General features: G+C 38.0%; 1 protein-coding gene across 7 annotated transcripts in view; it reads left to right on the top strand.

Annotated features, from left to right (window-relative positions):
• Positions 1–27,049, top strand: part of LOC129771467 (obscurin) — a 214,180-nt gene that overhangs the window by 24,224 nt on the left and 162,907 nt on the right. For 6 of the 7 annotated variants that reach the window (XM_055775137.1, XM_055775134.1, XM_055775135.1 and 3 more), the window contains exons 2-3: positions 1,049–1,271; positions 14,308–14,579. In XM_055775137.1, the coding sequence (XP_055631112.1) occupies positions 1,229–1,271; positions 14,308–14,579 (315 nt within the window). In that variant the 5' untranslated portion in view covers positions 1,049–1,228. The remainder of the gene's footprint in view (positions 1–1,048; positions 1,272–14,307; positions 14,580–27,049) is intronic. The other variant, XM_055775136.1, reaches the window with a different exon arrangement.

Raw genomic sequence — 27,049 nt, 5'->3', positions numbered from 1 at the left:
CAATCAATCAGCCGTCAAACTAAAATTAGGCCTTCCCCCCCTCGAAGAGCGATGCAACGGCCGATCGACCGCAGCATCTGGGTTGCTATTTTTGTCACCCGGCACTATTGGCACTAGGTGATAATGCTGCTTCGAAAGGCGTCAGACAGACGGTGTTGCGCCGAGAAAAGAGGCTACCGAGATCGAATTGAAGGGCCTTAACGCGATTCCGATCTACTTTTTCGTTGTTCACGGTGTTGTGAATGCGAAATGCCGGGGATCTTCCCAATTAGAAAGGGAGATCATCCGTGATTGTTTCATTAGGTCAGTGGCATTTATAATCGTCTATGTTTTGTTTTTATTGTTTATTCTAAAGGTGAATCTTCGATTCGATAAGTACATTTTAAGACAACCAGTCAGTCCGTTCTATCGAGATAAGAAAAACTGCTCCCATCTCTGATGCTGCGTCAGGTAGTATTTATTTCAAGTTCAAGACACCGCGATCAAATGGGATATTTATAGAAGGAGTGTATAAATATATAAATCGCACCTTTTTCGCTTTTTTTTTGCCTGTTAGGGATGATCAGTTGTCAATGATCACTCTGCATGTTTAATCTGGGATCTTCGAATCTCTGAATAAATATTGTTAAATTATTTTTTCAATTTTCCTCATGTGCATCTGACTCACCTGAGGACATCCAAATTTTCTGAGCACCCCCATGACGTTCCCTTCCCGAAGCAATTATTCACGTGTTCGAGAAGATTTCCTTTAGCGCATCGAGGGATGGTTGCGTCGTTTTCCCCACGAGGCCAAGATATTCTGCGTGATTCACTCGGTCGTTCACTACGTGTGAACCCATCTGGTGGGAGGGAAAATATAAAACAGGTGCCGATGTTTTTCGGTTTGTCACTTGTAAATAGTAGGATGTATTCATTCATTTTTCCGCGGTACAGTTGCTCAGAATCGACCTCCAAAACGTTGCCGCACATCGAATAATCCCGTGTCGCGGTAGCCAAAGCAAAAGTGTTTCTTCGACTGATTCGCGATAACCTAGAACTTTGTTTACAGTTTATCATCCCGTGAGTTTCGAACCCGATTTTTAAACCCGCAAGTGATTCGCACCTAATCTCTGCTTGGGGCAGAGAGGAGAGAAAACCCAAAGAACGACCAAAGTGAAACACATCAACATTCAACTGTCGTTTGTTAACGACTTTCCGATCCTGTCAGTGACGAGAAAATCCCGCGGACATGACGTTGAAAGACGAGATCGTCACCGCGGAGGTGAAACCCGGTAGGATATAAACGTTGCAACCTGTTACGTGTCTCATCTGTTGTTTTGAGGTGCTAATGGAAGTGGAAGTTGAGCGCAATTTTCTTTTATGTACAATGAGTTTGTCTGTCTGGCTGCCGGAAATGGTCCAAAGTTGCGAGTATCGCCGTCGCACCTCTCGCTTTGGCACTCTGCTGGGGTGTGACAGCAGTGCTGGCGCGCAATAAACTGCATACTGAGTGATTAACTTGTTAAATGTTGTGGCGTGTATCTGTCAGCGGTTAATTGATGTCATATCTTTCGTGAGCTGTTTTATGATGGATGGTGTATGAATGTTTAGTAGGATTTTCTCTTCAGGCCAGGGATTTGCTGGATCCGTTTCAAAAATTTCGTACCATTTTTCACGTCGTGGAAAGATCTACTGATCTGGTTTTAATCTTTCATGTGCAGTCATTTGTTTGGTTTGTTTTTGTCTCATACCTTCATTCTGTATAATTACTATATATTTATTGAACAATATTCAAAATATATTTCTCAATGTGTCGCTTATGTGACAACGAACAGGATTTTTTAAAACACAATACATTGCTTCATACATAGTAATTAAGATAATTAAGTAATTCAGCAAAGAATTACTTCGTAAACGCTGTAACCCCAACACTTGGTGAATAGGTTTCAACACAACGATTTTGATTTAGATTACTCTTTAAAGAGTTTTCCATATTTTTGCGGGGTAACGTATCACCTTGAATTTATTGTTTTGGATCCACTACCAGATTGCAGTCAGCTTGAGCAAGATACTATTTAAAAATAATATTTCGGATGGGCTTTTTTTATAAATTCGTTTATTTTTACAGGCTCAGTTACATAAGTTTAAAGGAGCCGAATTCTTGAATAAATTTTTGAAACTACTCGAGTTTAGAAGGGTGACATATTTTTTCAGGAAAAGGATGGGATATAAGGAAACTGTTACAATGTTGATTATCACACACACCCCAATTCTAAATCTATTCGTATATCTATTGTGTATTCACATTTCAACTTATTCTTCTGTTTATAGCAAGGGGAGCAATTGCTCGCAAAGGAAGGAAAGGAGGGGATAAAAATATAAGAATAATCACACACGAACATCGATAACTTTAAGGAAAATATATATTTGGGACATGTAATCAAGGTCTAATCGAGCCAACACATTTTCCACCGGCATATTGGGCTGCCTTCCTCTAGCCCGAAGGGAGTTTTCTAAATTCGATCTGGTGACAAGATACATCTCACACGACCAAACAACGTGTTCGATGTCGTGGTAACCTCGGCCACCAACGCTGAGATTGCTGCTGGCCAGATTGAAACGAAAGAGTAGCGCGTCTAACGAACAGTGATTGGACATGAGTCGGGAGAAGATGCGAATAAAGTCCCGACTCAAGTCCAGACTTTTGAACTATGGTTTGAGGCTAACCTTAAGGTAATTGAGTGGAGACACCGGTCCAATTCATCTTCGTTCCATTTGCGTTGCCAGTTAGCGATGGTATTTTTACGGACTGAAAAATAAAATTCATTGAAGGCGATTTGACGCTGATAAATATCGCCTTCAATTACACCTACCTTTGGTAATGAGTCAGCCCTCTCATTACCCGCAATTGAGCAAAGTGACTCAGACAAAGGTAATGACATAACAGCGTCTGGATAAAGCACTCAAAATTTCTCGTATTCTCTCAAGGAAATACCGCGAGTGCTTTTCCGGCCTCACTGAACGGATAGCTTCGACAGAGCTAAGACTATCCGTTACAATGTAATAGTGTTCAATAGGTCGTGAGGCGACGCTGTCCAGCGCCCAGTGAATCGCTGCCAATTCAGCAATATACACTGAACAAGGATACTGAAGACTGTGGGAGGTGCTGAAAATTTCGTTGAACACTCCAAATCTTGTGGACTCATTCATAGAGGACCCATCAGTAAAGTACATATTATCACAATTGATACGCCCATACTTTGCATTGAAGATCGTAGGAACGATCCCCGATCGATGATAATCTGGAATTCCATGGATTTCCCCCTTCATGAACAGATCAACATGTACAGAGGAATTGATGTAGTCAGGAAAACAAACACGGTTGGGAATATACGAAGAAGGATCAACCTGCATGGAGATGAGTTCATGATATGAACTCATGAAGCCAGAATGAAAATTTAGCTCGATCAACTGCTCAAAATTTCCGATTACCACTGGATTCATAACCTCACACCGGATGAGGAACCGAAGAGATAATAAATTGAAGCGATCTTTTAGAGGGAGTACGCCTGCCAAAACCTCGAGACTCATGGTATGCGTTGAGGGCATACATCCCAACGCAATACGGAGACGAAGATACTGAATTCGTTCGAGTTTAATGAGGTGTGTTTTGGCAGCTGATTGAAAACAGAAACTGCCATACTCCATCATTGAGAGAATAGTTGTTCGATACAACATTATAAGATCTTCTGGATGGGCTCCCCACCAGGTGCCGGTAATTGTACGGAGAAAGTTTATTCTTTGTTGACATTTTTTTACTCAGATACCTAATATGGGCCCCCCAAGTACATTTGGAGTCGAACCAGACCCCAGAACCAGACATAGTATGAGTGATCGGTTTACCCAAAAGTTGAAGCTTTGGGTTTGCTGGTTTATGCTTCCTAGAAAAGACGACTATCTCTGTTTTCTCCGTGGAGAACTCGATCCCAAGCCCAATGGCCCAGGTTGAAAAATTGTTCAAAGTATCTTGTATTCTTGCAGGTCGGATTCGTTTGATCCTACGACAGACATCACTCCATCATTTGCAAGTTGTCTTAGGCTGCAATTTTGTGTAAGGCAATTGTCAATGTCGCTTACATGGAAGTTGTACAAAATGGGGCTTAAACATGAGTCCTTGGGGGAGTTCCATGTAGGTGACCCGACTCACTGTCGAATCTCCGTGAGAAAAGTTCAAGTTTTTCTCACATAGCAAGTTATATAACATGTTATTCAATAGAGGCGGTAGACCCCGAGAGTATAATTTGTTTGACAAAACCTCTATTGAAACATAATCAAAGGGCTCTTTAATGTCCAAGAATACTGAAACTATTTGTTTTTTTTTCGGCGTAAGCCATTTGAATTTCTGAAGAAAGCAAGGCAAGACAATCATTCGTCCTCTTGCCCCAGCGGAACCCATATGATGTATCTGAGAGTCCATTCGTTTCAACCCATCGATCAAGACGAAACAAGATCATTTTCTCCAACAATTGCCGTATACAAGACAGCATTGCTATTGGGCAGCTATAATTCGCACTTGTCTCCAATCATCTGGAACAATATTATGCTCCAGAAACTAGTTAAATAAATTAAACAAGCGATGTTTCGCCACATCAGGGAGGTTTTTCAGCAAGTTGAACTTAATTTTATCTGACCCTGGAGCCGAATTGTTGCATGAAAGGAGAGCAAGGGAGAATTCTACCATCGAAAACTCGCACCTATCTTGTGGTATATCTTGAACAAATCTGCGCACAGGAGCGGAATCGGGACAAACCATTCGTGCGAAATTCGAAATCTACGATGTGAATATTCTTCGCTTTCATTCGTTGAAGAGCAATTTCTCATGTTTCGAGTCACTTTCGATAATTTATTTATTGACGTTTCTCGTGACAAACCTCCCAATAAGCAGTTTTTCCCTTTATCATGTTTTTAAATAGATTTTCAAGGGATACACTTGAAAATTCTCAATGCAGAATAAAAGCAGAAATAAAGTTTCTCTATGTTGAGTGTCTTGAGGTGAACACTTTTAAAATGCTCAAGAAAATGCGATATTCTGAAGAAAGTCTAAATTATGAATGGATCCATATGATGATAGTAAACTCAAGCAATGATAAATGCAATATCTACTTTAGAATTCGGATATTTCCATTCACAAATGATGATTTCTAAATCTGGACAAACCATGATCATAATTCCTCTTTGAGGAAAATCGTTCAAGTGTTCAAGTGGTAGCATTTGCTATAACTTCGCGGAGCACAATTTTCCCGCGGAGCACCATTTGAAAACCCCTGCCTTAGTCCGATTACACTTTATCCGGTTTCTGCCGGACCAGTTTCAAAAAGCGCCACTGGGTTTGGACGGATAACCGGATAACAATGTGAAAGAGACCTCGCCCTACACAAAACCGTACATCTTTTACATACACATACATCCATTTGTTTATACAGTGGATTGACAGGTAAACATTGCTGCAAATATTCCTGCTACATGCAGCTGATTGCTGTTGGGCAGTCTTCCGAAAAACACACATGTCCACGCGATGTGAAAATTCCATGTTTTTGTTTGAATTCGAACATGATTCTCGCTAGTGTTGAGTGTCTATCCCCAACACGAACAATGATACACAAACATAGACATGTGAAAACAAACAAGATGTTTATAATTCAAGAACATCATGTCGCAGTATTCATTGCTTTTGTTTCGTTTCTTTTGATACACGGAAAGAAATTATTCATCCCAAAACATTTCTTCGTGGAATACTTTTTCACAGAAACGAACTTAAAATTTAGTTCGCATTTCAAAAATTGCACGAACTAAGAGGCTATAAGTTCATGCACCAAAATATATATTTTTATTGAGGTTCATATGGCGTCAGCCTAACGGGGCCGGGAGTTCAATATTTTGACAATGTTTGCTTACAACTATGTTAGTAATATGTAACTGATTACTCGCGGTTGGCTCGAGGTTAGTATTACAAGTGTTCTCATAATTGGGATGTTGCAGTCTTCAGTGCTCTGTACGTGTGCCCGACATGGGATACTTCCTATTGGGATGCAGCTGACCATTAATCAGCAACGACCGCCTAGTCTGCACCCCATATCTAGCGTGGTGCGTCTTTTTCGACTCGAGGAATCCAGGATAGAATGATCACTAGCCGGCGAAATCATCAGCTCGTGTAGAGTTGTCATGAGCGGTACAACCTTTGGCTCTTGTTGAATCATCAGTGGACTGCACAACCTTCGGCCCGTGTGTGTGTCAGTGTGTGTATGTATTGCCGCGACTAAGTAAAAGTTTATAGATCGTTCATGCACATTTTGCAAGTCTGATTAAATAATCCTTGGTTTCGTTCAAAGAAAACATTCTCTGAATAGAAAGAAGCTTTCTATTTTTTTTTTTGCGTGCATGTTGGCAATTAAAGTCTGAGGAGCCGACTGCATAGCGGGCGACGTCGTACAAATGCTGACCAAAAAAATAAATACCCAAAAATTAGTTTTAGATGCAACCTTCAGCGGCACACAGCAGAACCAGTAGAGAAATTTCAGCGGCTAAAACACACCATTAATTTCTCGATGTTATCACAAACTGAATGAAGGAAAAAAACTAAAAGCTACACTTACACTGCACTACATATGCTATGTGTGCATGCGATTGCATCATCCTTTCTTCTTCTCTTCTCCGCTCGTTTTATAGCTCGGGTCGCGATTGTCGCGAACAAGCAGTATTGGCCATTTGTATTCAAAGATCCAGCCAAAATTGTTGTTCCCGTGGTCGAGTGGTTAGCGTCACGCCTAACATGTCACTGCTGAATAATTCAATTTCAGTACTTGTTCAAATAGCTAATAATAGCGAATGTTACATGAATTCAATATATAAATTGATGCGTGCACTAAATAATGATATCAAATGTGAAAAACTCTCATATCAATCGATGTAATAAACATTGTTCAGAACAGAAAAAGAGGTTTATTTTATTTGCCCAATATTTTTGATGAAGCACCCATTGTCATGAAAGGAAAGCATTTTTTCCATGTCAACATACCAACACACCACGCGTTGAGTGGTGGTGGTGTGGTGTCCGATTCGCTTCTTCTACTCTACGCACTGCCGGTGCTTGGGGTGAAAATGCAAGAGAAACTGTACACCATGTTCGAACATCATGTGAAACATTGGGATTAAACATCGTATGTCCAAACATACCACGAATACAAACATGTCACATTTTCTAACATAGGTACGAAAAAATCATGTTTGTACTCAAACACAAAACTGTGAACAGCAGTGTGGACATGTTTATTCCGGACGCAGTGTTTTTTGTGAAACATGGAAGACTGCTGTTGGGTGGCTGGCCCAATTCGCCCAATTGTTCTTGTTGCCTGTGGTATAGCTGCACCGAGCTGATCGAGCACGTGTTTATTGAATCCCTACTATTTTTTATGAGCAGCTGATTAGGGCATTCACCCTCTCATGATGTGCCTTTTGAGGGTGATTTTGGGGATGGGGCATGAACCAAGGATGGTTCCAATCGTATCAACGAGCGCTCGTTACATTCTCTTATTTGATTCATTCAACGCACACAATAATATGTTTTAAATCACTCATGAAACAGAAAACTGACGTGTCAACGAAAACACTGAATGAACACAGCGTGAGAGTCATCGTTTGGTATCTGTGCGCGTGTTCATCGATGCTCGCTTGTATCATTTAATGATTCGTTCGTTAGTTTCTGCTGTCGCTTTACTTTCGTTTCCTGATCCGATTGGATGCTTAGCCTCGGAGCTTTGGATCGAATCGCTTTGTGATAGAGTGGTGTCGCTCTCAGAAAAGAAATGAATCGCAAGGCAAAAATGCGATGCGATGAAAATATAACTTTTCGATGTGCTAATGCTCGCAGGTGCGCACCTAACAGTTGTCGTCTAATAACTTTTAAAATGAAAGCCAATAGGGTTCAGTTTGCTTACCAAATAGTAACTATATATAACCTTCGAAACGCAATTTATAAATACTTCGAGTTTTGCTTGTCCAATATTTATTGTAATACAAATTATCAAATGCGGACTTTTCGGCACAAATTCCCAGCCTATGGGGCAAACGATCGCACTTATTGAAATAAACTTGTATTAAAAATAAATGATTTATCATTAGTAGCCTGTGTAGGCACCATCTAAGAGGGGATGGGTAGTTGATTACTTGCTGGCTAGACTGATTTGTTGTAAATTTCGAAAAGGCATACGATGGCATCCTCATGAAGCTAGTTCTCGTCCCTCTAGTTTTGTAACCTGTTGTATCCACGCTGGACTTTGATGGCTTTCGCAAAAACACCAAATCTTCGAAGAAATCGTTTTGTCCAATGGTCAGCAATGGATGATCAGTTTCTCAGACTGCTCCCGGTGAACGTAAAATAACTATGATTTGCACTGACTTATTTGTATAATGCAGTATCTTAGCCACAAATTGACTAGCGCCCCATGAGGGAGGAGTAATGTTTTGAAATTCGTAAAAAAAAATCATTGCCTTGCTACAGTTCATGAACCGAAATATTATTCAAATGATCAAGTCCAAATACAAGTAAAAGCTTGGCATCCAGGAGCCAAGGAGAGTTCGATGAGATGGTTAACCGAATCAACATTAGGGATGCTATGTTTTGGGTGGCCGAGGCTTGGGACGAGGTACCGACTGAATGCATTGTGAAGTCAAGGAAAATGTTGATATCCCGTTGTTGAATGTAAAAGAACGTATGAACGCATTAACGGTGATTTTATGGTTTTCGGAAGACTCAAACTTTGGCGTCTTTACGACAATAGTAAGTAAAGTCTGAATGAGCTAAAATGTTGTATAGTGTATTTGTTCGAGGTAATCAATACTTTTCAGGAAGTCCCATTCGTAAATTTGAGATGACCATTCTCACTGGAACACTAATGCACATCGTTACTCATGAATTTATTTTTAAACCGAAATAAATAATAATTTGCAAGAAAAAAAAAATTAAATTAAATTAAATCTATTCTGCGATAATATCTTAACATATGAAGATGCTAAATAGACATCTTTTGAGAATCCAATAAATCAAAGGACTATCCAAGCGGATTCAAAGATTTATCACTTATTTTGTATTCTTTGCAACAATCTCACCACTCCTACCCCAACTTTTACTTTTCTTTACTACATCCATGATTATTCGAAAGATCATATTATATATGATGCACTGTGGATAACCGAATTAAAACATACTAAACAGACCCTGCTCATCCTAACTACATCCATGTTTCATTAAATTATCATATTAGGTATGTTTAAATATTAAATCGATGTATTCATTTAAATTTGGAATTTCCAACGTATATAAATCTACTGCAGATAATCGAAACTAGTTGTATTGACCAACCCCTTTTACAGTCCTCTCCTCTGTCTAGCTTCGTACAAATTTGTTCAAATAATCATATTTATAAAGTATATTAACAAATTATTCAAAATTTCCGATAAATCAAAACCAAAATACTCCGGATGATAGAGTCTAAAATTCCGGATAATCGAGTCCGACCAGTACTTACTCTTTCTTAACTAATATTAAAATTATTTCAATATATCCCCAAAAAATCATAATTGTAACCTTTTCTGTTATTAAGTTCTTAACACAAGAAAATCTGTTCAATATTCCTTGCAGAAAACGTGATGCTCTATTAATATGTGTTCTTCATCTTCACTCAGTTTTTAAAGTCAATTAATTCATCCTCTTTCAAACAAAATTATTGATTGTCGGCCTGGGAGACCATTTGCGCGAGTATATTAGGGTTAAAAACAGGTTAAAAACGTTTTGTTGGGAAAAGCAATGGATACAATCTGGAACGTAACGTTATTTGTTTGTGTGAAAAGTTCTTTCGGAATTACATTAGAACTTCATTTCTTTTCTGAAGAAACATTCCGCAAAAACTGAAATATGTATATTCGGAAGTTTTCTGTATCGTATTTATTTTCCATCGATTGGTGAAACGCTATACTCCATGCGACAACTGATAAATATTAACCATCCGGATAACAGAAAAATTCTTGCTATCAATTTCATATCACATCTGTGTGTATATTCGCATGCACCAGACTTTTTTATTCGATGTTTTCTTCTTTACGTTAGCCATGTGGTCCTGATCTTTTGTCGTTAAAAGTTACCTACTGGCGGTTTTCCAATTTCCTTTAATGCTGCAAACAAATAAAAACAGACTACTGTACCACAAAAACAAACTACTGTACCACAAGCGTTTACAAAACATAACATCTTTTATCGCATATACAATTAGCCCGCATTAATCTAAAATATGTATAACAGCTGATAAATTTTAAGAATAAGTAGGGGACATTAAAAAAAAACTGATCGAATAAAAATCGCAGCTTTGTTCCCTGCTTATAAATTTTTGTACGGTGTGCATCACAATATACAGACATTTGCTGCATTGACCCCAAAAACGCTTGCTGTCGGTATGATAATTGTTCAAATGAGTACAATCACGGGAAAATTATCGCTTGGCGATCCTTCTCTGTCTCAGCCACACACAAAGCCGATCGATGGAGAGTGAATCATCGGTCGACAGAGCTGCTGTTCTTTCTACTTACGAGACAGAATGAACTTGTCTACCACATGTTTGGATTCGCTCACTCACTGAGTGGTATCGTATGATGCGAGACCAACACGTTGATTGAAGAAACTGTTTTCACTTGCTGGAAAAAATTGGTTGCTTTCGTCGATTCTCTCGTCAATCACCAACATTGGCATGAACAAGATTGCATATGGAAAATCGTGAAACTACAGCTGCTGCGGCAACCGCGAGCCTGCTCAAATTTACGACTCTTGAAGAGTACATACGACCCATTTCAGAATACGTTCGAAAACCTTTTCCGTAATTCGCAGAGCACAAATTTTCATCTTAGGCGCATATGGTTCTAGAACGGTTCCCACAACGACGGCAATGTAAATTTGCAATGGTAAATGAACATGAAAAACTTACTGGACAAAATACTTGGCCGTCATCAACAGTATTACAAAAACTAACTTTTGTCCAGTTACTGTGTAAAAAAACACACACTCTGTTGCCACATATTTTTTCAACAGTCTCAGGAACACGGTTAGATAAAAGTGTACAATTTTATGAACCAATAATAATAACATTTTGTAACAAGCTAGGGGAACTACTTATCAATAAGTAGTTCCCCTAGCTTGTTACATTATGGGTTGTATTGTGTTTACTTCCTGTGATTATCTTGAAATTTGCAAAAAATCATTCTAGAGTGAAGCGCCATTGCAGTATTTATCTTTGCGAATAAAATTACATCATACTTTTCCTTCAAACACTATCTCATTGCTGCTTCCGCCGATCCTTGTTCAGAAACACACTCAACCGCAATTCCTCGAGGACGTACTCCTGGGGCAGGGAAGCTTCTCGAGCGTATTTCGCATCAATGCACGGCTATTAATACGGGGATCCTGGGCGAAGAATGACCGAATCAGATATGCCAACAGCTGGGTGATTTCGTTCTGACAGAGCCGATGCTTCAGCGTCGGAGAGGGGAACATCTTGATCACCGAGCACAGATCGGACAGTTCGGGTTTAAGTTTCTCGAGCCGAGTCGCGGCCACCTTATCGTCGATCGTGTTCCGGGTCTGTTCGAACTGTATGGAATACCAAATGAGAATACTAGATGAGAGGACTATTTTGGTGTGTTCAAATTAACAAAAACTCACCTTCACATTCAGCTGGAAGTCACTCAAAATCTACCCCTTGATGAACCAGTTGAACATTTATTTAACATCCTCGAACTCGTTCAGTATCGATTTCAAATGGGGAAAGTTGTATGTGAGTTAAACAAAAACAGAAGTTGAGGAGCACGATTAATTTGTCAAAAGACACTACACACCGTTGAACACGAATCATGGCAAAACACTCCATGATGACCTCGTGCGCCTGTGATCATTGCTTCGCTTTGAGCAGAAACTTTCGTCACTGAACTTATTCCACTGCAGCTAAATAAAGAAGCGAAATAAAAATGTCAGTGTCCATATCAATTGCAAGTTCTGATTGATTCCAAAATCAACAAACAAACGTCAAACGGCACACACATACTAATATATGGGGCGAAAAATTGCCTGAACTAACTGTACTAATACTAACAGACATGAAAAACAACTGTCAATTCGCGTGGAGCTTCGTGCTCCGCTTTTGGGAAATGATAGTGATAATTGATTTTCGGGTGCAGTTAACCCATATTTAAAAATAAAAATTATGAATGAAAATTAACATTTTCTTATAAAATATGTTCTTAATGCAATAGAGTTACACGTTCTTTTGCAAGTGAGGAAAATCCCCTGAACAAGAATTGTGTTTGATAATGATTTTATATTACAATGATGAGTTTTAGTGACAATATCAAGAAAATTATACAACAATGGTATTCAGAGTTTTAAGTGATCAAAGAATATAAAGTAAAAATTTCCATTAAAAATTTGAACAATTTAACTTTTTTAAGGTCTGATATTCTTATAGAGAATGATTTACTTTCCCAAACCGGTGTCTGTACCAGACGTCGACACAATGCTACTGTCATCGCGTATAATGCTTGTCCGGTCACCGGACATTACAGTCGCAGTGGACGGCTGCATCACGGCGCCGTGAAGGGGTTGGTACGGTTGAAATTTGCCATTTTGGATTCAAACCGGTCCGGCGGAAACCGGATAATGTGTAATCGCCCTTAGGGTGTTCATTGTATCACCTCTTCCCTTATTTGCAGTATTTGTTAACACACGCGTTCTTGCCTGTTTGTATCGATCTGAATTTAACAGAGTTCCCTAAGACAGAAAAATGAAGAGATGTGGGAATATGGTAGGCAAAACGCAATGTTTCGTTCAAATTGCTCACATAAATCCTATTGATTTAACGCAAAATCATCCGCGATCATTAGATTTATATTTTCGGAACAAATGTAACATGGTGGCCAAAACGAACTGTCATAGGATAGTGGTAGTTTGGAAAATATATTTATTCTCGTTCGCTGGGTTTTCAACAGAAGAAATATGACAATAATAATATGAAATACATGGAAACAAACGTGGCGCCGATTAGCAGGACCAACATCAGTGACCACGCTGGCAACCTTGTGTTGCACTAAATAGATTCGTGTTGGGTGTAATTGATATGCCATCACTGAACGGCACATAAAGTTTGAAACCTGACGTACAAAAATACCGGCTTATCCATCCTGTGGACACAGATCCACACGAGCTACAGCCACCTTACGCTGCTTAATTTGCGATGAGTGTTGCTTGCCAAGCCGGCGAGAACCAAGACAATAACAGCAGCACCTACAGGGTAGCTCGCTGGGGTTTGGTGGCCAGCGGCCGGGTGGGATTATGAACGTGAATATTAATTGCGTTTCAGGGCGGCTGTGAATCAGTTTCTCCCGACAATGGATGATGCATCGTAGTTGGAAAACATGTTGCTCCGGCGAGACAAACGAACGCGCCATGTTTTGGCGTCCTGTTGTTCAGGATGCCAAATGTTGGTCAGCCAGTGCCAAGCGTCGTACTCAACACGATCAAAATAATAACTGAAAATATGGCCAAACTTTTTGGCAGAAGAAGCGTGTTTCATTCACGTGTTTTTCGTTGGGTTGGGTTGCTTGTTTACTTCGACTGTGTATTCAAGTTTTGTTTGGCATTACCGTTGGATTGAGACGCAAAGGTAGACCTTTACTTCCAAGTTGTGGTGGGCACTGGGTGACCTGTAGCAACATACTTTTTCAAATCAGTTCTTCTCTGAGACAGTTAGAAGAGTATTTTTCATTTTAATTTATTGTTAACATCCGAACAATTAGGGACACCGGCTAATGAAATGAAATTACCAACTTGAACTTGAACGGATGAAGAAAACAAATCTTGTCGAGTGGTAGCAGCAAACAAGCAGGAATTTTCGTCACATATGAAACACTTGGTAAACATACCAACACATTTCACCGAAGCGCAACTAATTAAGTGATGAAAACGATTTAAAAATAAACAAGTGGCTCAATTTTTTTCGTTAGAATAGGCGGTGAATCGTACTTTGCAGTAATCATTGAGCGAGAAGCGCAAAATAACGGCATTTTTACGGCCTGTTCTCACATTGACCACTCGTCTCGTCCCGAACTGTAAAGACATCTTTATGTTCTTTGTTTATTACGAAAAACCGTTGTTTGTGTGTGCCTGTTAACGGAATGTTCGAGTTTTCTTATCGATTTCCTCCCTTATCTTTGACCGCGACCGTTGGCGGGCAGATTTTGACGAATCGTACTCCACCAAAGACGAGATCCTTCAGCTATCATCGACCATCAGCCGAAAGTTATCGACGACACAGTCCTCGTCTTCGCCGCCGCTTTATCGTCCCGTGGAGTCGTCGTCGTCCGAATGTGTTGCTCCGGTGAAGATTCACCGCCAGCACTATCACCCGAAGCGTCATCCATGTGAATCGACCTACCAAACATACGAAGAGTACAGAAACGATTTCCACCAGCAACTAGGCGAGGGTGACGAAGTGAATGGTTCCAAGGTAAGTGGGAAAGACTGTATTTGTAACAAATTTGTATTTATTGGCATACTAAGTAACGAGCAACAAGTTTCGACAGGATTACAGGAAATGCTACAGTGTAGTGTATCTGTTGAAAAATCTTGCGCATGCGCGAACATTTTTGCGCGACATCTATTGTGAAGTTCTGTAAGTTCGATGGTACCATCTGTTGGCAGCTTGAATAAAATCTGTCAAACATTCAATATTTCACTTTCAGGGGGCAGCACCAACTTTCCACGCGTGTTTGGCGTCCAATATCAGGTGCGATCATTAATTCTTTCCTCGTCGTCATGTATTCTCTCCGTAATTTGCATCTAGCGATTACGGATCGGTTGTGGGTTCAAACGAAGCGTGGTGCAGGGTGATGACCGCAATTCAGCCGTGGAAAGCTCTTGGCGCTGGCCGAGAAATTTTTACTGCTAACGACTGCTTTACGATCGTGATGGGGGGTTGATGGTTTTATAGAGATATCACTTTCCTTCTCGCCCGGAATAATTGCTGCGGCACGTGCAATGGCATAATGGGTGCGAATGGCAATGATGACAGTACACAAAATATATGATTCAAATGACGGTAGAAATAGTTTTTCCTAGTCTAATTTTAGTCAGCATCAGCAGATTGGCAACAAAGTGAAGTTAGACATCAGTCACGAGACAAGACAAACGTCATTCCCGGGAGATATTTTTCAGACTCAAAGGAATTCGATAAATCGCCCAACCGTTCGTATTTGGACCACAGCATTTCCGTGGGTTCGAAATTCAACCCACTATTTTAGATTGTCAAACCGAAAGTTTTCTAAAATGGATTACAACTGTAGTTGGTGGTCATCATCTCGCTCTGAAATGATTAATCTGTACAATATATTCGCTCCGTTGCCGACACACTAGGAGGATCATTTTTCTCGGCTCTCGCCAAACAAAATATGGCAAACAAATGAGGCTGTCTTTGTCAAACAAGGGAAGACACATTTGGCGCATTTTCTCATCTGCCGCAGGAAGCTGCCCCAGCTTGAGCATCGGTTTTTTTAGACGTCTGTCACGTTACTCACAATTGGATGAATCGTATCAGTCAATGTAATTTCCCCGGTGTATCGTTGGTACGGAAAAATGTGAATGACAGTCCCCCGCAGGGGAGCTGGTTGTTTTCCCTATCCGCTTTGTGTTAATTTTGTGTTGATTTTTCGATTACGACTAGGTATGACTCATGTTTTGTTTGTGTGAAAAGTTATGTAAGTGGTTTAGTTATATAGTGTACTAGCTGACCCGGCAAACTTCGTCCGGCCCAAAATTTGTTTTTTGTTATTGTTATTTTGTTCGAATACCTTCAAACATTCACGTTCTCTTACTAAGTGCAAGTTCATGAGTCCAATCGCAGATCTTCTAATCGACCCCGTTGAATTTACCTTTTACTAAAAAATTTCTAGTACTTCTACCAAAACTCATCATTATAATATCACATTATTTCCAGACACAATTCTCGTTCAAGATTTTTCAACCACTTGCAAATAACATATTTCTCCGTTACATGGAATAAATGTTTGATACAGAAAATATGATAGAATAGAGACAGACCCCTCCCCTCTTCTCACCTTAGAGAGCGGGGTGGAGTGTCTATTCAACATAGAAACGTTTTGTTTCGTACCGTAAAATCTTCACATGCCAAATTTGGCTCCTTTTGCTTGAGTAGTTTTCGAGTTATGTAGAATTTTTTTTTTCATTTGTATGACAGCCCGCCCTAAGAGAGGGAGGAGGAGTGTCGAACCACCATAGAAACATTTATTGCATTCTAAAACCTCCAAATGCTAAATTTGGTTTCGTTTGTTTGATTAGTTCTCGAGTTATGCAGAAATTTGTGTTGTATTTGTATGGGAGACCCCTTTAGAGAGGGGGGAGGAGTGTCGAACCACCTTATAAATGTTTCTACCCCATAAAACCTCCACATGCCAAATTTAGTTCCGTTTGCTTGATTTGTTCTTGAATTATGCGGAAATGTATGCTTCATTTGTATGGCAGCCCCCTCCCTCCTCAGAGAGACGGAAGGAATGTCTATTCGCCATAAAAACGTTTTGTGTCCCCTAAAACCTTCGCATGCCAAATTTGGTATTTTCTTGATTAGTTTTCGAGTCATGCAGAAATTTATCTTTCATTTGTATGGCAGCTACCCTTTAGAGAGGGGGGGTGAAGTGTCTGACCACCGTGAAAACATTTATTGCGCCCTGAAAGCTCCATATGCCTAATTTGGTTTCATTTTCTTGATTAATTCTCGAGTAATGCAGAAATTTGTGTTTCATTTGTATGGCAGCTCCCCCTTAGAGAGGGTGTGAAGTGTCTAACCACCATAGGAACATTTACTGCACTCTAAAACCTCCATATGCCTAATTTGGTTTCATTTTCTTAATTAATTCTCGAGTAATGCAGAAATTTGTGTTTCATTCGTATGGTAACCCCCCCTAAGAGAGGGGGGAGGAGTATCTAACCACCATAGAATCATTTATTGCACCCTAAAACCTCCAGATGTCTAATTTGGTTTCATTTTCTTAATTAATTCTTGAGTAATGCAGAAATTTGTGTTTCATTTGTATGGCAGCTCCCCCTTAGAGAGGGGGGTGGCGTGTCTAACCAACATAGAAACATTTACTGCACCCTAAAACCTCCATATGCCTAATTTGGTTTCGTTTTCTTGATTAATTCTCGAGTAATGCAGAAATTTGTGTTTCATTTGTATGGCAGCTCCCCCTTAGAGAGGGGGTGAAGTGTCTAACCACCATAGAAACATTTACTGCACCCTAAAACCTCCATATGCCTAATTTGGTTTCATTTTCTTAATTAATTCTTGAGTACTGCAGAAATTTGTGTTTCATTCGTATGGCAGTCCCCCCTAAGAGAGGGGGAGGAGTATCTAACCACAATAAAATCATTTATTGCACCCTAAAACCTCCAGATGTCTAACCTCTAATCTCAAACTATCACGAAAACCTTCCCCGGCCCCAAAAACCCCTACATACCAATTTTCATGTCGATCGGTTCAGTACTTTCAGAGTTCATAAGAATCAGACAGACAGACAGACAGAAATCCATTTTTATATATATAGATGTTCTTTTTGACGTAGGACTAGAAATTTGATTTTTATATAGGGGGGTCATATCACGAAAAATTGAGAGTTTCCAAACGCATATTACGCACGCTGCAAATTTATTCAGCATTTTTTTCGCCTGAGACACCAACAGTGGAAATAGTGAAACAAGTAAGCAATTTGACGAATAAAAGAGGTATGTTTTGTGAGCGAATGCAATGGTAAATTATGCATTCTTTATTTCAACTTGGTTCCCGTGAATGTTGTATACAATACAAGATTGTGACATCCAGTCAATGTGTAGGAATAAGGGTGGCGTAGATGGTGGAGTGGGTTAGTAAGTGGCCGCAATTCCATATACATTCTTTGTGCTTAATTCCGAATAAACAACCATAGAGCTAAATATCAAAATCAACAAAGCAACGATACGATCATCACAATCTTGACTTCTAAACATTTGATCAAACAACAGCTCGAAGCTTTTAATACTTTAAGGACCGGGAAGAAATATGTAAGACATACGTCTGGGACCGCACGTTTTGACTTGTGTGAAGTTGCTTGCGTTGCTTGCAAGTTTTTAAGAGGCTTTAAACTTTGCAGTTCATTCGCCTCTGTGTGAAGTTAGCGCATGAAAGTCTTGCTGGATTTAATGAATAATGAATTATTTCAGTTTTTTCATCCCATTTATTTATTTAAGGCTCATTAGCATTTTAGATTATTTCTGTTGAAATAAATTGATTGTTTATCAAGTAACAACCTTCAAAATCATGCTTATTGGATAGAGAATTGAATCATTCATCTTTCCACATAATCTATTTTTTTTCTTGATTGTGACAGAGAAAAGTTATAGACTGAAACGTGAGCATGGGTCAATATAGGAAAATATACAGGATTTTGAAAATAAAAAAAAGTTGTTCGAATAGAGTTATCGAAGTTATTCGATAGAGAAATATTTTACCTATCTTACAGCCACAATTTGATTAACACGTTGAGTGCCATGTCAGTCATCGGTGACTGACACCGAGCTTCCCGTTCAGATCGTGGCTGACACCGAGCTTTCTAATTTGCCAATATTGCGCTTCGCATTTGCTATACACGATACCGGCGCGCGCGGCCTGTCGGGAAAGTCGCTATAAAACCGCGTGGCATTCAACGTGTTAATCGGAAAAGAGTCTGAGAGTCTGAGTTATAGGCCATGTTGTATGGGAGGGAGTCAACCGCGAGTAATCGATTTTCTACCTTACTAACCATAGAATTAGAAAATTGTTTATATACTCGTATAGTTATAAAAATATAGTTAAGAATTCGGATCCTTAAAACTTTTGCAACTGAGCCTGTAAAAATAAACGAATTAATAAAAAATAAGTTGTATGGGGGAAATTAATTATGTTAAAGAAAATTGAAAAAAGTTATTTGGAAGCACCGAAAACACATTTTCGAGATAGTACTCATTCGATAAAGAATATTTTTATTTATCTTTAGCCAAATTTTCATTGGTCCGAAAAGGCTATTGGCCAAAACGTTCACGAGTTGTACGGAAGAAAGGGTCTGGCTGGTTAAGGAAAATTTCTATTGTATAGAAATTTTGACTATTTTTTGAATCCTTATTCATAGGGACTATGATGAAAAACGTACCTTTCAATTTTTAGCACGCCATTCTCAATGGCTTTAAGATAAAAAATTGATAACAATACTGAAAGTGCATCTTACTATGATATATCGAGAAATATAATCAAAAAATAAATTCCTAAAAAATTGAAGTACTAAAAAAATCTTGAAATATTGATATTTTTTAGTATTTAGAGATTCAGTACTACTATAATTCGTATTAAAATGTGTTCGTACGCCTTTTATAGATATGTGTGATTTTTTTCAGATAATAATAAGATAATTCTCCTATATGGTTCACTATAAGAGCTATTGTGAAAAAATGAGTTTTTCTTTTTTTTCCCCATTCTCAATAGGAAATGAAAATTCGAGAAAATACTCAAAGTACATCTACTATGGTGTACCGCGACAAATTATAACAAAATTCTATCTCCGCGTAAAAAAATCCTGAGTGCATAGAATTTATTAGAGTTTTCAAAACTGTTTTTCGATTATTATTTATTGAACTATTTATAATCAAATACTAATTCGAAATTTTTCGTTCATACAATAATATCTCAGTACACCCATGTTTTTTACGCGGGGATACGTACCTCGTAAAAAAACCGCGTTAATTGGGAAATCCGCGTTGGAAAAACCGCGTTAATTGGAAACTCGTAAAAAAACCCGCGTAAAAATCCTAAGTGTACTGAATGGTCCACAACAACGTTTTAGAAATCAAATGAAAGATAGTTGATAACGTTAATTGGATTTGCTATCTTTGAAAAAACAGAAAGAACTCGATTTCTCATTTCTTCCCGATATTTCCATCCACTATTTCTACATACATCGAAATACAAATTTCTCTGTAAAATATTCCGTGTAAATCCATGTAGATTATGCTTTAAAGAAATTTATATCCCATCCTCATGCGTTGATATTTTACGGTTTTAAAGTTTTTCAAAAATCACCTAAAATTTCAACTTCGCACTCTGTTCCTTCTTTTTTTTTTTCGAGTGCGAAAAAGTTCTATTTCCATTTTCGACAAATTTATTAATTTCCCTCCTACAACTTGTATACATTTTGGCTCATACCTTTTCTCAGACTCTTTCCCAGCCAACGAAAATTTGGCTGAAGATGGATAAAAGTATTTTCTATCCAATGAGTGTTATCTCAAAAATGTGTTTTGGGTCCTTTCAAATAACTTTTTTAAATTTTCTTTAGCATAATTCATTTCTTCCATACCTTGGCTCATAGCTTTTCTCATACCCTTTTTCAATTAATAAAATTGTGGCTGGAAGATAGGTAAAATAACTTCAATAACTCTTTTCGAACAACTTTTTCTGATTTTCAAAATTCTGTAAACTTTCCTATATTAACCAACCCTCACGTTTCAGTTTATAACTTTTCTCTGTCACAATCAAGAAAAAAAAACGAATTATGTGGAAAGATGAATGGTTCAATTCTCCATCTGATGAGCATGATTTTGAAGGTTGTTACTTGATAAACAATCAATTAATTTCAATTGAAATAATTTATTATTCACTAAATCCAGCAAGACGTTGAACAGAAACTTGCACGCAACAAAAACTTTTATCCGCTAATTTTACACAAGTCCGTAAAGAAGGAACGCGAAAACGAGAAATCTCGTGAGCGGTCCGCAAAGTGTTAATAACGGATGCAGTCAAAGTTTAACAAGAGTGTGTATAACAATCATCGAACAAATGAGTAGTTTGAGGCTTGAGTACCATTTTTTAACATGTTTTCAGCCATTCCATGCCAAACCGATATAGTGGTTTTCAGATTTTCGTAAAAAATGGTAATTTTGTTCTTATCGCAAGATATTAGACCCGTATTTTTAATTTTTTTTTATTAGGGTGTCCATTTTTATTTTGGTGCGAAAATCAACTTTTTCTCTCTTTTTTATAAAAGAATCACTTCTCAAAAAACATAGCATTCGAACTACTCGACCGATTCAAATGATCGACATATCAACTTAAAAGGCAATGAACTAGTCTTTATTGAAGAAATATTACACTTGCTAATCAATTGGATTTTGTTTTCATAAAAATTGATTGTATTTGATTTTTCATAGTTTACATGTTCTCGGGACCAAGGGCACTTTTTTTTTAAATATTTTTTTTTGAAAGCTGAGATTTTCTTACATAACATATCCAAAATTCAAAGAGGCATTATTTTTTGTTCTTCAGTTATGATTTTTCAAAATTAACCGATGGGCCAAAAAATCACTTTAGCCCCCCCCCCCCCTAAATTTTCCAGAAATGATTCATTTCAATAATTTATAACGTTTGAACTGTTGAACCGATTCAGGTGATCGATATATCAATTTGAAGCCAATGGTCTTCTTTAGAAAAATATAACACTTGCGTAAAAAATGGATTCTAGTCTCATAGGAATATTGAACGAAAACTGAAAACACGTTAACTTTGAAAAATCATGGCTCAAAAACGAAAAAAAACACCTCTCTGATATTTGGATATGTTATATGAATAAACCTCGGCTTTCAAGGAAAAATATTAAAAAACATAGCGCCCTTGGTCCCGAGACCATGTAAATTATAAAAAAAACAAATACAATCAATAATTGCAGAAACAAAATTATGTTTTTAGAAAGTGTAGTTTTCACAGAAAACTAGTTCATTGGATTAGATTTTAAATGTTGATCGTCTGAATCGGTTCAGTAGTTGAAAAGTAATGAATTTTTGAAAAAAAAGTCATTTTTGGAAAAAAGGGAAAACCATTGATTTTTCGGACAACCCTAAAATGGAAATAGGTACCCCTATTTCTAAAAAGACTCTTTTTTTTCAAGAATTCACAACTTTTGAACTTCTGGTCCGCTTCAGATGATCGACATGTAAAATTAAAGTTATTTTGCTAGTCTTTTTTGGAAAAATATTATATTTGCAAAAAATGGATCTTGTTTTCGTAATTATTGAATGTATTTGTTTTTTATTGTTCACATGGCTTTGGGTTAGAGAGCGCTATAGTTTTTAATATTTTTTTCTTTAAAGCTGAGTTTTTTTACCTAACACATCCAAAAATCAGAGATGTGATTTTTATCGTTTTTGAGTTATGATTACTTGTATAATTTTTATTTGTAGTACTTAGTTTAGAACGATCGATTAGCTGGTACATTATCGTAGGGCAAAATCCAAGGGTTATCCTTCCACAAATCTGGCCATTTGCGATAAATTTTCTCGTGAGAATTATTCAATTCACGGGCTAGCTCTCTCAAAAATGACGACTTCCGAGCACAATTCCTTCTATTCGGTCGATGGTTTCATCAGTTGAAGAAACCATCTTTGAATGCCTTATACCCTTCATGCACCTGTGTGTTGATTCACCAAATGTATTCTGGTAGACTTGTTTGCAACACAAAATTTCACACAATATCTTTGACCAATAGAATTCTTGTCTTCTTGAGTGGCACTAACGTTCCCAGTAGAACTTATGTCGTCTCAACTTAAGTATTACTAGCGTCATTTCTATGAGTTGTTAGTTGAAATTTCTTATGCCAACAACTTGAGTATATAGTGGCAAACTCTTGAAAACGCATGACCACAATGCATGTCGGGAGAAATCCATTTCACGAAAAATCCCCCGACCAGAACGGAAATCGAAGCTGAACTACCGGCATAATAATGTGTGACGCTAACCATTCGGCCACGAAAGCACTCACCAATAGTATTATCCATATAAAAAATCGCCGAGCAAAAAAAATTTACTTGTTCTAAAATGAAGCTGTAAACTAACTGAATGACAGATCGCGCTCAAAATTGACATTAAAACTACTGACAGTAAAAAAATAAAATTGAAAGATGTTCAGATGTTCAGGAAGACTTAAAATTACGAATTCCCAGTATATATTTGACAGAAAGTATGCTGCAAATTATACCGTATTTTCTTTTTGTTGAGTTACATTTTCAACACCATGTTACCCTGATTTTTTCAATTGTGAAATGTATCTTCAACGAGCATAAATCTGAAGCTGTTCGCTCGTTACTTTACAGGATACACAATGAAATAATGGATTAATTGATTTCCTCCAAATGGCAGAGACTTATGGCTGACAATTCATCGTCTCTTCACGATTCTCTTTTCAAAAAAATCTTTGTCATAAAGGCAAAATAAATCAACAAAATTGAAAAAAAAATTAAATTGCAGCTTAATTTCTAGTTTGATGATTTTTGCACTTATCACATGAGTTGTTTCTGATAGTCATTTCTATCCTTTCATATCCTATATACAGGGTGTTAGGTAGCTGACCCAGTACCATACGTGAGGTCAGAGAGGATCATATTTGATGAAAAAAGTCCTTTCTATGGGTAAACCTCAACTATGACTTTTGAAAAAACTCCCTTAAAAATGTTTCCCCACAAAAATTTAGTATAGGTACAAAATGCCGTGAATAATTCCAACAATTCAGTAACATTATTAATTTACAAATCAATCATTAGACCTGTAGAAACAGACTTACAATTTCATATATTTGCGACTCCCCGAATCTTTCTTTTTTTCATATAGAAATTGTGTTCATTGCTCTCAGCGACGACTATGTACCGAACACAATTTAATCTTCCATAAATTACAAGTACGTAAATATTTTATGTCTTTCTAACGCCTACAATAGTTAAGAAAACTCGTAAAAGAGGACAATCACGCAAATTTATTGTCTCGACCGAATTTGCGGGACAAGTTACTGAAACATTTCGCCACTCATCATTTCCTCCCGTTCAACAACGCAGAAGAAAAAATAAGAAAACTTGTACACTTGTGCAACGGTGAGCCGTACCAATATATGGACATGAAAATTAAGCGGAGGTGTCCTCCACACCGCGATGTCAACGGGCAAGTCGCTATGAATTTATTTTCTTTCCGTGGAAAAAAGACGACGACGTTCCATCAATGTGACACTTTCCTGCATGCTGCACATCCCGTCCATCGTTTGGGCGCAGGGAAGAAAAATGAGAGCCCGTGTGCAAGTCGTACCACATGGGAACTTAAACCCACCGTGTTCCTGACCCCAATCGATCCCATCAATATTCGGTGGTGGTGCAGCTTCGTTGACGACCTTGATGTGTTGTTGCACGACGAGAGCTGCCACAGATGGATCAACATCATTTTCATTCTGTGACATAAAGGAGATTCCATTTTTCGTTCTCGTTTTTTCGATAGCCCTGGGCTGCCGGTTGAGGGTACTTGAACCGGTCGATCGATGATGCTAAGGCAGATCGTAAGGCGAGGACGCGGCAGTAAATATTTACTATTCCATCAGAGAAGAAACTCATTAGCGAGAGTTAATGGAATGGAAGTGTGAAACATTTGTTACTTCTGGGGACAAATTGTATAAACACATCCGTCGCTTTCTGTTTGGCCAAATGGTGGGTGTTATTCATTGTAATTCCATTATGAAAATTATTCCTCTAAAAGTTGTTTTGATTTATTTTATGAATAAACGATACGTTTCATTCTTCGTGGATCCTAAAATATTCAACCCTTCTGAAACAAACACAATGTCCATTGTGCGATTTAAGTCCGGATCGTTTCGAATGCATTTTTCTCAACATTCGTTTCACTTATCCATAAACCTCCAACCGCTTTTGTAGGGACTCAAATTTATTCTGCATTCTTTTTCTTCCATATCGTATGGAATTGGTAAAATTTAGTTTTTATGTTCTTCTCAACTAGCGGCCCAATTCTATGTTTTTATTAGTTTACGCAAAGTCATTGGAATAGGTTTGTTATTGCACTCAAACAGACTCTCGCAACTTTTTTTTCTTTTATTCACTGTTTTTTTAGTCCAAATGTCTCTATGTCTCAAACTTCTACTCTTTCTCTGCGATCAATTGCTGCTATTTAAATTTCTACTCTCTACTCTCTCTACTCTCTACACTCTACTCTCTCTACTTTCTACTCCCTCTACTATCTACTCTCTCTACTCTCTACTTTCTCTAGTCTTTCTACTCTCTACTCTCTACTCTATCTATTATCTACTCTCTGCTCTCTTTACTTTCTCTACTCTCTACTCTCTCTATTCTCCCTACTCTCTACTCTCTACTCTCTCTACTCTCTACTCTCTACTCTCTCTACTCTCTACTCTCTACTCTCTACTCTCTACTCTCTCTACTCTCTACTGTCTCTACTCTCTACTGTCTCTACTCTCTACTCTCCCTACTCTCTACTCTCTCTACTCTCTCTATTATCTACTCTCTACTCTCTCTACTTTCTACTCTCTCTACTCTCTACTCTCTTCTCTCTACTCTAAAAAAAGCATATACAAACACATACACGCACATGCATGCACGCAAACGAACACACGCAGACGCGCACACTCTCTCCTCACACATAAAAACACATCGCAGCTGCTCACTGCTCATTCTCTCACTCTGTTTGTGTTTACGTCAGGAATACGACCATTTACGACTGTTTACGACTGTTCACGACGACCGCGCTTTATTTTTTAGCGATTTTATTTATAGTAAGATTAAAGCACACGAATATCTTAACTTCACGATAATGCTAATTTTATTATATATTTCAATCGTTCTGATACAAAAAACGTTAACGTTGACATGCATGGTGTTAGGTAGATGACTCAGGAGGTTATAGATGCTCATGGTCAAATAAAAAATCTGATAGAGTTTCTTGATTATTATTTTGTTATTATATTTCTTCAAAATGCTTGATAAACTGGATTGTTTCTAGCACCAAATAAAAACTCTCTAGTCGCTCTACAATTCGTTCTTTGACACTCAAAAAATAGGTAAACATTAATAATAATGCCTAAAAAAACAATCACTTCCAATGTTTTTAACTTCGGTTACTTAATTTACATTATTCAAATATTTTATCACTTTTTTTTATCCAAAAATATATATTTTTATTAAGGCTCATATGGCGTCAGCCTAACGGGGCCGGGAGTTCAATATTTCGACAGTGTTTGCCTTACAACTATGTAAGTAATATGTAACCGATTACTCGCGTTTTTTACCACTTTATTCAGTACCAATTTTTCTCATCTTTAAAATGGAAGCAGAAGTAGCGTACTTTTCGAATGGAAGCCAATTTAAAACAGTGCCCGAAACTCAGAATGCTGAAAAAATCCGTCAAAATTAAGATTTGACCATATGCGTGAAAGTATTTTTACATAATATATGATCCTCTATCACCTCCTGGATAATTTGGGGTCAGCTAACTAACACCCTGTAGGGCGTATGAATCTCCAGAATTTTCGAATCGAGAATATGAGCTGACCAGTTTAAACCTAACATGGAAGTTGAACACTATCCGAAAGAATCACAGAGCCACTGCTACAAATTATCAGATCAGCCAATGCGGTCACGCTGTTCTTTGAGATCTACTTTTGCCTCTCTTTATTGAAGTAGTGATCAAGACTCAGTCGACAGTCCACGATATTTTGGTTTGTTTTCAAAGAGAACAGAGAAACAGCAGGTATATACCATTAGACAGGAAATTTATCATGATTTTTTTTGCTTGAAACACGAACAGAAAATATAGTAACAAAATAAACAATTTGACGATTAAAATGGGTAGGGGAGGACGGGAGAAGACGGCCACTCGGGGTAAGATGGGCACTCTCTAGATTATTGAAACAATCAACTATTGGACTATTATAATACACTAGCTGACCCGGCAAACTTCATCCCGCCCAAAATTTAGTTTTCGTTATCACATTCACGTTTTCTTTCTAAGCGCACATTCATGGGTCCAATCGCAGAACTGTTCATTGATTGATGTTCTAATCTAACTTT

This window comes from Toxorhynchites rutilus, chromosome 2 (assembly GCF_029784135.1).
Source record: "Toxorhynchites rutilus septentrionalis strain SRP chromosome 2, ASM2978413v1, whole genome shotgun sequence".
Taxonomy (NCBI): domain Eukaryota; kingdom Metazoa; phylum Arthropoda; class Insecta; order Diptera; family Culicidae; genus Toxorhynchites; species Toxorhynchites rutilus.
This window is presented reverse-complemented; position numbering and strand designations above follow the sequence as displayed.